General features: G+C 39.0%; 1 protein-coding gene across 1 annotated transcript in view; it reads left to right on the forward strand.

Annotated features, from left to right (window-relative positions):
* Positions 1–3,947: 3,947 nt before the first annotated feature.
* Positions 3,948–13,044, forward strand: part of zgc:101744 (uncharacterized protein LOC541409 homolog) — an 11,197-nt gene continuing 2,100 nt past the window's right edge. Inside the window, exons 1-5 of the mRNA XM_034859141.1 lie at positions 3,948–4,182; positions 4,281–4,414; positions 8,221–8,314; positions 11,329–11,467; positions 12,712–12,980. Coding sequence (XP_034715032.1) covers positions 4,300–4,414; positions 8,221–8,314; positions 11,329–11,467; positions 12,712–12,980 — 617 coding nt within the window. The 5' untranslated portion in view covers positions 3,948–4,182; positions 4,281–4,299. The remainder of the gene's footprint in view (positions 4,183–4,280; positions 4,415–8,220; positions 8,315–11,328; positions 11,468–12,711; positions 12,981–13,044) is intronic.

Genomic DNA, 13,044 nt, shown 5'->3' on the forward strand with positions numbered 1-13,044 from the left:
ACTTTTTCAAGAATCTTAGAAATAAAGGGAAGATTTGAGATAGGACGAAGATTATTATAGTTGGTTGGATCTGAGCCAACCAACTATAATAATCCCCCCCATTTCCTCCCATGTCCCAGCTCCTCTACCTCTCTGTGATCACAACATCACCAGCAGTGGAACAAGGATCATCAGGAAAATGTACTTGAAAATTGACCTTAAAGAAAAAAGCATGACCCTAGAGATCTGAGCGGTAAATATATTGCCTGAAAAGAAGGGGGCTATTGCAGGAAAAATATGCAGGAAAAAAACGAAAAGTGCTGACCTGTGCTCTCTTCATAGTGCTTACTTCCTGATTGAAGTGTTTACAATTGAGGTGTTTGGCTAGGTTTCACATATAATGGCCAATGAACTCATGTCGTGTCAATTTGAATGGCAGTGTTTTGAAATGGCAAACATATGACTTTTTGTTAAATTGTTGTAACTTATGCAGATTACCGTGTTAAGTGCATTTAAAAAGTGCCATATTAAAATACAAACTGTGTGTAAAACAGAATATGTGTTTAGACTTTTGGAAACTTGAGAAGAGGTTTTGCTCTCTGTGTCAATTTGAATAATTGTGCTGTGCATGTCATTTGTGTGTGTTATCAATTGGAAAAAATACATTTATTTTCACTGTGGTTGATCTAAGATTTCTGCTTGTCTGCCTTTAAATTACTTAAAGGTTTATTGAAGATAAATAACATATTTCACTTCTGGTAATATGAGTTGTGTTGTGCAGAAAACATTTGTTGGTGGCTGTAGCACAGTCCGTAGAGGTGCCAGTTCAACTTCCGGGCGCTGCCATGGTGCCTTTGAGACGGCAACAAACCTCCAACTGCTCCAGGTCCAAGTTACACTGAATTGTGTTACTTTAACTCCAAGATAATTCATATAATAAAAGATGTGGCATTAAAAATTAAAAAATCAATAAACAAAATTGTGGATTATAATGAGTCAGTGCATTTTATGTTTCATTCATAATATATTTACTATAAAAAATATCTATTTGCTGTATCAAACCTGATATTATACCGTACCCGACAGTACAGGAGATGTTGTGTATTTATTACTTTGTGACATTTGAATAGAAAACACTACGTTTTGAGTCTTACATCGTTTGTATCTTTTAAATGTTAAGCAATGATAATTGTAAAAAAAAATTAACAATAATGATAATAGTAATAATAAAAATAATAGCAGTGACTATGGTCCAACAAGAAGGTAGCTTTCCCAGTTTTCTGTTAAAGATTAACTGATAGGAATATAAGTTCAAAACTAGATAGATGTTAGAGCGTCTGTGAGTGTGTGTCAGTTTTATTTAGAGTGATTGTGGTTCTGCTTGATGACTCTTGTGTTGTGTTCACTGGACCAGTTCTCCTCATCACAGTCTCTTCACCAACCCTCTGCACCTGCAGCAGGCCGCTTTCACTTCACTCAAACTGAAGGAGGTTTTTGTACGGCTCTAAATCACTGTGTGAACGAGTAATCACCATGAAGACCCAGACAGTAGTAATCTCCAGCATCTTCAGCCTTAACACCACTGATGGTTAAAGTGTAGTGAGAACCAGATCTACTGCCACTGAATCGAGACGGAGTTCCAGTGAAGAGAGATGATGCTTTGTATATAAGAAGTTTAGGAGCCTGTCCAGGTTTCTGAAGGTACCAACTGAGATCAGCACCAATATCTGAACTCCCTGAGGCGCTGATGGTCACAGTCCCTTCAAGACTAACAGACTTGGATTTGTCAGCCTGAGTCAGAAATTTGTTGGCAGAAGACTCTAAAATAAGAAAAGAAATATGACCTCGAGAATCAGCAGGTGACATTATAATTCATTATACATTAATCAAACCACAACATGAGATAAAAATTCCAAAATCTCTCACCCTGACTCAGAAAACCCAACATGACAAAGAGAGTTATTGGCAACATCATCCTGATGCAGTTTTCAGTGGGAGTGAATAAAAACAGTTCAGATTCTCTGTGCCATAAGAACTTAAAACTGTGAGGAGCAGTGATGCATGAAAATCATGCAAAACACATTCATGCACACCTGTCCTTGTGAAACAGAAAGGGAGAGATGAGGTGGAGTCAGTAGAGGCGACATCTCCCTGTGGACTGATTAAGAACATGTAGAAACTTTGGACTTTCTGTTCCTCTTCTCTGCTGTTTCTGTCTTTGCAAAGTTCCCCAAAGACCTTTGTGCTCATAAATAGATACAGACTGCCCTCTGCTGGCTGGCCAGGTTAAATATCTTCACATAGACATGAGCTTGATTTTGTTTTTGACCTTTAACTCTTTTCAAGATCAAGACTTCAATATGTTAATCCCGGTCCAATTCTTGGAGATAGCTCTGGCAATGTGAGACTACTTCAGCTGTGACACTGCTGGACTCAGGAGGGTCAGGGCTGCCCTGTATATAAACTTTCTATTCTTGATTAGTGCCATCAACACACCCAAGACATTAGTGTGACCTCCAACAGCAGGTAAAAGGTTAAAACTCCTATTAAAACTCCTCTGCAGCTCTGATTCATTTTAGCTGAAATATGAGTCACTTCCTGTTCAGAAAGTAGGTTAAGTGCTTTTTTTTTTGTCCTAAAAGAAGAACAAAACATGTATTACTCTGAGAACATTTGTCCAGTTCAGACTGATTTCCTCCTCTGGTACATTTTGTTAAATTCAGGCTCTAATCTGCGTCGATTGTCTTTATGAAACAGACTGATCCTGGTTCAGTTTGGCTTATTCAAGACAGGCTTTTTACAACACTTTAAGGTAAAACTTTATTTAACAGTCCTCTGGGAGTTTGAAAGAAGGAAAACACAAACAATCCAGGTGGGTTTAGAACTAAAACCTTCAGATTGTGGAGGTTTAGACTTGAGACAAAGGAATCTCTTAATAATATCCGGAACGTTTAAGTCTGCAGGCTGTGACTCTGCAGGTGATACAGGAGCTGATCATACAATATAAAGAAGTAACACACACCATAGGTTGTTTTGAAAGGTAATTAGAATAAATGCAAATGCAAGAAATGCAAGAGAAACTGATTATGTCACCTTCAACTGCATCGTACATATTACAGTAAACCTGCCTTATTAAGGCATGAATCATGATCTGCATAATTTAATTTAATACTGGATATTGATTGCACCTTAATTCAAATGGATTAAGTATTTTTTTAAGTGTAAAATGTACAAAATAACATTGCAGGTATCTACACCTTAATTTGCACCTTGAAGGAACCTGTTTTTTTAAATTAAGATGCTCAATTCTGATTAATCAATGACTAAATTAATGAATTTTGTATAAGAATAGTTTAATTGTTCATGCAGTTAAGGGATTTTTAAAAACCTGCAAAAAGGTTTTTTAGAGAGTTAATCCCATAAAACATATTAAAGATGATCATGTTTGGAAGAAAAGGCAGCTAAAGTTCCCTCTTGGTAGCCCTTATGGTAGATAAAAATTTGATAAATTGTCTGTAGACAAGACAATGGGATTAAGTCAAAAAACAATGCAGTGCCATATGGGCGTGATCTAGACTACATGCTAGAAAACCTTTTTCTGCTGGTGCCCCACCGCATACAGCTGCTATGCCCCTTTTTTCTCTTTACGCCCATGCCCCTCAGACAGAGCTGTCATGTTTAAAAAAATAAACTGAATTCAAACAGAGGGATTGAATGTAACCTAATCTTTAAATCTCCTTGAACTCCAAGGTTAACATTGGCATTAATGTATTATTTGCAGCAGAGTAGCTTACTGCAGTTACATTTAGGCCCGGCCCCTATCAGTTTCCTACTATTAGTCTATTGGTATACATGTATAGACATGAATCTCAAATTCTTAGAGACAACTGTTTTGAGTTGTCTCTAACGGACTTGTGAAGCAAATCGTCAGTTCAAAATCATGTTTATTAGCAACACTTGTACAATTCATGAAACATGAAGCATATCTAACGGTGCTTGCTTATTGTGTAGCTCCCTCCGCAAGTTGACTTCAGTCCACACAGCACCGTTGTGAAATCACCTGCTGCCTTGAACGTTACTCACCGGAGCTCTGTGATTGGTCAGCTGGTGACTGTCAAACTCCTCCCCTAGTGCCACCGCAACTCAGCGGAGTCAGCAGTCTGCCATCCAACGGCGAGTTTTCGGGCAATTCATTAAACCAAGGTTAGTAAAAATAGCCGAATGTTTAATATGAAATACCTCAAACCTCAACACGTATAACAATTTGTTTTGTTTTTTTGTGCGGTTGGTGTCGACCACAGGCACAGGAAAAGCCCGAAAATGAGTCGGTTGAAGGAACGCTTCGTGACTCTGCTCCATGAGAAAAACTTCGTGACAGATCAGTTGGCGACGCTGGAACAGAAAACGGGAGTAAAGAGAGAGTATATCACCTTGGGTATGTTAACGGCTCGGTGAACAGGAAAGATGATAAAGTTCAACTTTCTTCCACGTTTGTGTATACTTTTAAAATGAATTTGCTTAGGGACTCCTTTCAAAAACTAACGTTAGCTAACGTTACATTCTTCATGCTTAGCAAACAAGCCAACGTTAGCTAACCTAGTTTAGCTAATAAGTTGCCACTCAAACTACTACTGGCAGCCGGTTGTGGTCACGTGGGTGCTTGACTTTTTAGTGTGGTATAATTTCCTGTGACACTGTTATCTGGCTCATGTTGTTATCACCCGTCTCATGATGGAATACCAAAGTTCATCCAGCTCATACCTTATGCTACAATACATAACAAGATTCGAGTTTGCATATCTATAATCCTCCTTTGACACACCTATTTCGATATATTTCTGTTGAAATGACCTGTAATATCCCTCTAACAGCTGGTACCAGGGGTATTTTTATCACGTCCTGAAATATCTAGTGCATTGCATAGATGGAAGGAGATTCTAGGGTGACTGGTTTTCCAACCGCAGGCTGCTCTCAGTTAGATTTTAAGAGTTGTGTTTTGACACAGCATGTTGGCAGTTGCCAGGGTACAAGCGGCCGAAATGGGTTTCCTCAGGAGGGTGGCTGGCGTCTCCCTTAGAGATAGGGTGAGAAGCTCAGTCATCCGAGAGGAGCTCGGAGTAGAGCCGCTGCTCCTTCGCGTCGAAAGGAGCCAGTTGAGGTGGTTCGGGCATCTGGTAAGGATGCCTCCTGGGCGCCTCCCTAGGGAGGTGTTCCAGGCACGTCCAGCTGGGAGGAGGCCTCGGGGAAGACCCAGGACTAGGTGGCGAGATTATATCTCCAACCTGGCCTGGGAACGCCTCGGGATCCCCCAGTCGGAGCTGGTTGATGTGGCTCGGGAAAGGGAAGTTTGGGGTCCCCTGCTGGAGCTGCTGCCCCCGCGACCCGATACCGGATAAGCGGTCGAAGATGGATTGGATGGATGGATGGATGGATGTTGGCAGTTTGCACAGTAGAAGTCAACAAAAGCCACACACCTCAAGCTATTTATCTACATTGTGTCTGTGATGCCACAGAATTACAGGAAACATCTTACCTACATTCAAACCCACAGTCCTTACTCCAAGTGTATGCTGATGGTTGATGTTGTCAACATAGATTGAAGCTCACATAATAGCATAATGTATCAGCCTATTTATTTATTAACATAATGAACACAAAAAACAATTTGGTAAGGATTCTATTATATTTGACTACTAAAGAACTGTGACAAAGATTTGCACTAAGCAAGATTGATTGAAAAATCAACAAATAATTTATATCGAGTGGACAACCTATGTAGCCTAGTAAAACAACACTTTCCAAACAAGAGCTGAAAAGGTTAGTTGATAAACAGAAAAGGACCTGGCAACAATTTTGATATTGTATTTATTTTTTGTGTAGGTATATTTTTAAGCAAATAGGCATCCATTCATTCAATTTGTGCCGCTTTAATTGTTTTTTAATTATTGCAATTTGAATATCTTTGGGGTTTACTTGGACTTTGGGAAACCGTGATACAATGTTCTGACACCTAATTCAATAATTAATCAAGAAAAACACTTGGCAAACCAGTTGAAAAGGAAAATAATTCTTTTGTGCCAGCCCTATTCTAAAGTGTACAAAAAATAACATATCAGGACAGGGCTTGGCGTCTGTCCGCTGATTGGTGCGCAACGCCATTACAGACCACCTTACTCTGCTTGGTTCATTCATGAATACCAGAGGATCGCCATCTCACAACAGTCCCATCATTTTGCAGTCGCAGCGACACATCACCCCCACCCTTCTCTCCACCTCCCTTTACTCCTCAAAGCAATATAATCCCAACACACACACCCACACACACTCAAATGCATACGCACACACCAATTTGTGTGGGAAACAAATACTGAAGATTGTATGCAAATATCACCTGACTCACCTCTACCCTGCTATTAGCAGAAGGTAGAACGAGACAGAGCAGCCAAATTAAACCTTGACCTGTCCTATTTACATTACTTTCTTGTTAGTGTCTTTTTGTCAGCTTGTTAATGCACTGTATGTTTGCACAGATAATAGGTTGCATACAACAAATTCTTTCTTGTTGGCTCACAATAATGTTGTACTTTGCCCTGATCCGGGCATGTAAATCAAACAGAGTTACGAAGTTGTGTCCCTTAAACTGTCTTCTGATTAGCTGAGAAACGTCTCCAGTTCCTGCTGACACTTGAAACTCTGAAGTGGGAATACTACAATGCTGACTGGAGTAGAGGTCTCATTTGTACTGCGTATGTAGCCAAACTCACTGAGTACGTGGCCTTTATCTTCATGTCTTTAAAGTCAACTTCAACTCCTAACAATAGGTTTTTGTAATGTTTTGATGCTAAGAGGAACTATTACAGCTGGATTACAACTCCTGCCACTCTAATGAGTGCTTTGAGTCATCACAGGATTACACAACCTTATTTTCAGTTTTTCCACAAGAGGGACATGTGTTTTCATTTAAGGCTGTAAAATCAATAATGGTCACATGGATGCATTGTTCATTTTCCTAGAGCAGTTCAGGAGTTGCTTACTTACAGAGACAGACGGATCCTTCTGTCAGCTTTTTATTATTCCTCATTAACTAAGTACAAACGTCTGTTTATGATTTTCCTATTCAAAGCTTTAATAAGCAGACTGGAGTGTCAGCCGTCTCCCTGGGGTCTCTCATTTCAACCAGTCATCCAGTTTTACCTTAATTAGAGTGTCAGACTAGATATTGCATAGACATTTGCATATTACCGGGACAACAAACAAGTTGTAAAGAGCAGGAAAGGGTTAGAACAGAAAGGTTTTTAGAGCTTTGGTAACTGGTACTGTGTGACTTCATTGCCTCTGGTTGTTGTATTTGATATCAGTTGAGTTTTGCATACATTTGATATAAGGCATTACTGACATCCACAGCTGCTTGAGGTTTAGACGTCATTCCACTTGTCCTGTTGTACCCTTTGCGTGACCACAGAAAAAAAAGCAGCTCCGTGATAAAACGCAAACTTAAAAAAAAGAATTGTCATTGAGTTTTTGTTGACATTATCAGAAAAGTGTAAATACATTGTACTGTACTGCGTTATATTAATGTAAGTGTTTCTAATGGCCCCACTATTTTGATTAAAGAATATAAGAAACCTCTGAGTACAAAACTGTCCAGTACACCATCACTATATCTTCAGTGCTAAGCATATCATTTAGTTAACACCCCTATGTCAGCAAAAGTGGACATTCACTGAGTGTAGGCTATATTGTGCATTATACTTCTGCAAATGAAACTAGGACTGAAACTATTAAGTACAATTAATAGCTCTATTTCAGCTCTAAATAAAACTATTACTTTATGCATTGAAAAAGTTTATACTGTACATTATATGTGGAAAGCCTTGTTTGCATGTAAGGCATCTATTGAGATTGCTTTTTATGTTAGACATACACTGTAATAGTAATACACATTTTAGGTGTTGTCATTTGTGACTGAGGTGTATAGGCCCGGCTGTTTCAAATGGCCGTGTGAGCTTTGCAGTGTATAAAAGTCAACTCTGGCTGGATTTGAATATCATTGTTTAGCTTGTGTTAAGTGCTCCTCCTAATCCTGGTTATATGCTGTCCTGACTTCATGCTAACAGACACACACTCTTAACAACAAATTATTTGTGGCTTGACATTAGACATGTTTGTCAAGTAACTTGATAACGTCTCCCTCCCCTCCCTCCCCTCCCTCTCCCTTTTCTCTTCTTTCTCCCTCTGCAGGTGTTCTGAGTTTGGTTGGGCTGTATCTTCTGTTTGGATATGGAGCCTCACTGCTCTGCAACCTGATTGGCTTTGTCTATCCTGCATATTTCTCGTATGTACACCACACATATATATATATATATATATATATATATATATATATATATATATATATATATATATATATATACACACACACACACACACACACACACACACAAAACATAAAAATTAAATTCCATTGAAACGTAAACTGTCAGTTTATGTATTAAAACATTAATTTTAATAAATATATATTTATATGATTTACTTTTTTAGCAGTAAAATTAAAGGTGTATCTGTAATTATGTCTCTGTCCAGTCAGCCCATACATGCACAATACTAGCACTTGGAATAAAGCAGTTGTCAATTATTAAATCTCATTAGTTACACCTATTCTCTTCCTGCTATGTCATGTCCAAATGTGCCCCTTGAAAAAAGGTCCTTTTTTCCTTTTTATTATTACTAACTGAGACTGGATCTTACTTTTAATAGATACAGAGCACACTGCGTCATACTCTGAAAGCCGCGCCCACGAGGGGGGTGGGGGGCATCTCTGCTCTCCACTGACTTGTATTGCGTGAAGGTGCCTCCTTGTCAATTTCGTCTACTACCAAACAGTAAAATGCCTAACAGCAGCTGTGTGGTGATATTCAGCACAAACAGGGTAAATAACCCATGACTTAAGTTTTTCACATTCTCCGTGCTGATTTCTCACATTTGTACCCACTTTTGTCTTTATAAAAGATCAGTTATGGTTTTTTTTTACATTGTTGGTGGTGAATATCACCACATAGCTGCATTTTAGGCATTTTTCGGTTGTTTCCTAGCAGACAAAATTGACGAGGAGGCACCACCCCTCAATAAAAGTCAATGGAAAGTGGGGAGTTCTTTTCCCCTCCGATGGGTGCGCGACTTACGTATATTCACTCTGTCTCTATGTCTTTACTTAATGGACTACTGACATTAATATTTCTTTTCAACCGTGGTACAAAGTCAGCTCAGTTTTCAATTGTTGGTTGTTATATTTCAGTAAATGATAAAAGACTGATTTAAATAATACATTTGGATTTCGTCAAGTCTATCTCAATAATCACATGCTCATTTGAAAGTCACATTGAAAGTCACTGTAATCATTCATCCTCTCCTTACTGGCCGTAAAGTAATCTTTCTTACTCGTCTTTTTCTAGCACACAATGATGTCTTTGTGTTGCTCTTCCTCAACTGCAGGTCAGTAGGGAAAAAGAGACTTTTGTGCTAAAAAGACTGTAACTTTGGAAAGTACCCACTTGATTTGACTAACTTTGATTACTGAAGCCTCATAATGAGCTTGAGCTGAACTTCTGAATGCATTTTTGCACAAAACCAGGACTGTATTTTTTTAAGTTGTGCTAGAAAAGGGATCACTTTAAAGCCATTTAGGAGAGGTTGAGTGATTACAGGGGCCAATAACTCATTTAATATACAAATGGACATGTGAGTATTGTACTAAGACACAATCGGTAAAGCACTCACATGCCTATACACCTGAAACTATCCATTAAGGAGTTATGTTGAAAATCATGTTGAGTACATTGAATAATCTGTTTATATACTGTCTGTTTATAAAAGGATGTTTATTATGTAAATATGTTTGATTTGTTACTATTTTTATATAATAATTATGTATAACGAATTATATTTCTTTCTATTTCTTATACTTAATGTATATTTTTGAGGAGTTAAAAGAACAAGTAAACACAAAAACAGTAACTTAATTTACAATTGCAAAGCTCCCGTCTGCAGACTTTATGGTGATGATTCACAGTCATTCATCATTAAAGGAACACGCCACTGTTTGTTGAAATAGGGCTTATCACGGTCTCCTCTAGCTGTAGATAGGTGGGCCAACACATTTTTTTGTCTCAGTGCATGCATTGTTTTAGTCCGGTACAACACTGGCTGCACCGCCCATAGTTAGCTTAGCGTAGTGAATGGAATCCTAAGTTTCCGGTTAGCATGGTGTGAGTCAACAAAAAACAACAACCTAATTACTTCTTGTTGTCTGCGTATTCATGAGTACAAATAGAAATGCAGATTAAGACCAGACAATTTCCTAGGCAGATATTAATTTGGGACTATATTGGGTGGAAGCACAGCCAAAGCACTGCTATATGGCGCCGCGATATCACGTAGCAACTCTGTGTGAATACAGGTCTTTTATGGGTCGATCAATCCCGCAAAATAACCATGCGTCATGTTTACAATAATAACTTACTCTTTGGACAGGTGTTTATTGGGTCCATTCAGCGTTTTTCCCAGTTGACTTTATCCCACCAAGAAAAAAAAGTTGAGGATTGCAGGATGCCTCACGTCCTCGGGCTGTTGAGTGATCACAACCTCCTCTTCCTCTCGTTCTATTTCCAAAGCACGCAGCTCCTCTTCTTAAAACTCTGGTTCGTAGAGGTGTGTTTCTGCATCGTGACTGACTGTTAATTCATCCTCTTCGTCTCTCACAAAGTCTGCCATGTTCATCTCCATTCAATGTCTACTGTAGGAATAATTGCCAACTATTCACACAGCTGGGGTGTTTAAGGTGCTACGTGATCTCTGCGCCCATGTAGCAGTGCTTCAGCTGTGCTTCCACCCAATACAGTCCCAAGTTAATACCTGCCTAGGAAATCGTCTAGTCTTAATCTGCATTGCTATATGTACTCGTTATGAATATGCGGGCCACAAGAAGTAATTTGGTTGTTGTTGTTCTGTTGCTCATTCCATGTGTGCATTCCATTCACTACGCTAAGCTAACTAGAGGCGGGCTGCCGGTTTTGCACCGGACTAAAGCAATGCATGCACTGAGACAAAAAATGTGTTGGCCCACCTATTTACAGCTAGGGGAGACCATAATAAGCCCTGTTTTAACAAACTGTGGCGTGTTCCTTTAACATCCCTATTCCTCTGCATTCAGCAGAAGTGTGTATCGCGTCATCCCCATACTATTGGCATACATCAGCATCCTTGAATTAATGCTGGTATACACACAGTTAATCTTTGCAGTATATTGTTTTGACTTCAATCTTTCAACTGAAACCTGTTCTGTCCTTGCAGTATTAAGGCCATTGAGAGCAGTGTGAAGGAGGATGACACACAGTGGCTCACCTACTGGGTTGTTTATGGACTCTTCAGCATCGTTGAGGCCTTTTCTGACATCTTCCTCTTCTGGTTCCCCTTTTACTATATTGGCAAGGTAGGCTGACCTTTTAATTTGAAGTCTGCTTTCACTGTGACAATATGTTGAATCACATGAATACTCATGTCTGGGCGCCTGTACATCGTACCTTGCCTACTGCACACTCTTGTGGACAGTTTGTGTCAATATGAGGAAAGACTTTCAGAGACCAGCTGTGTTGCTGGCCAATACTACACAACTCGTAACAGGGTTTAAATATGCTGTCTGCAAATGGATTTATATTTTTGATCCGCATAAATAAAAAATAAAAAGAAGTCAGTATGCAGACAACTAAAAGTGCTTGTTTTTTTTAAGTGAGCTTTGACATAGACACTAATTTCCCTCAATTTTTTGTAAAAGGAAAATGAACTATTCACAGCTGCAAAGCATAGGAATAAGCTGCGATCGGGGGGTGAGATAGTTCCAGAATCACATTGGAGAACAAAAAGATATGTTTGGGAAGTGTAATTGGCAGTGGAGTTTCAAAGTTACAGTATAAATGGCATCTCCACATGTATGTATTACTTACAGTATGTTGTTAAACTCATAAAGTATATTTATTGTAAAATATGTTCCTGTATACTAACTACTAAATATTTATAGTATATAGTTTTTGGCAGATACTACATACTGGACACAGGTCATATGTAGGATGTAATCGGGACATTTCCCATCAGGAACAGTGGAAGTCATTTCATGTCCCTTTTGACCTAGGAGATGAGTCTGAAGTTGAAGAGGTTGAGTAAAGTAGTAAGTGATGTTCTGAGATAAAGAGACCCCACATATCAGAAAGCCCTGCGTCAACCTTCAAAAAGTCACATCATTGTCTGTTGTTTGGGACTAATTACCATGATGATTATTGCTTTTCTCCATTGAAATGGTTTAGATTCCATGAATAAATGTAATCCTGGAAAATAGGATTAATAAATAAAGCACATTAACATAGGCCTGTTATGTAACACAATACAATAGCCAGCATGTTTGAGACTTAGTAAAACTTGTCATTTAATGCTACGCTTTTGCTTGATTTCAAAATGACATATTTTAGGCCTGCAATTGACCATTACTTAATAAATCTGCCAAGCATTTGTTTAATAATTGATTCATCTGTTGGCCTATGGAATGTCAAATGGTAAATAATAATGATCATAATCTCCTAAAGCCCATGGTGTTGTCATAGTTGATATTCTTTCATCACATAAGATAAAGAACCAGACACAGCAGTATAATAAACAAGATCTGCCGTCTGCTCTCGTCCTCAGTGTTTGTTCCTGGTATGGTGCATGGCTCCGGTGTCGTGGAACGGCTCTGCGGTCTTGTACAGCCGTGTGATCCGGCCATTTTTCTTGAAGCACCAGGCTGCCATGGACAGTGTGGTCAGCGATCTGAGCGCCAAGGCTAAGAACATAACTGAGACTGTGACAAAGGAGGGTGAGATACCCACAGTATACATGCAAGTAGTGCCACATATTATATGTACTGCAGCAACATATTCTCACAGCAGACACATTTCTCCATCGCCTCTATATCTGTGTGTGTGTGTGTGTGTGTGTGTGTGTGTGTGTGTGTGTGTGTGTGTGTGTGTGTGTGTGTGT

Source organism: Etheostoma cragini, chromosome 20 (genome assembly GCF_013103735.1).
Source record: "Etheostoma cragini isolate CJK2018 chromosome 20, CSU_Ecrag_1.0, whole genome shotgun sequence".
Lineage (NCBI taxonomy): Eukaryota > Metazoa > Chordata > Actinopteri > Perciformes > Percidae > Etheostoma > Etheostoma cragini.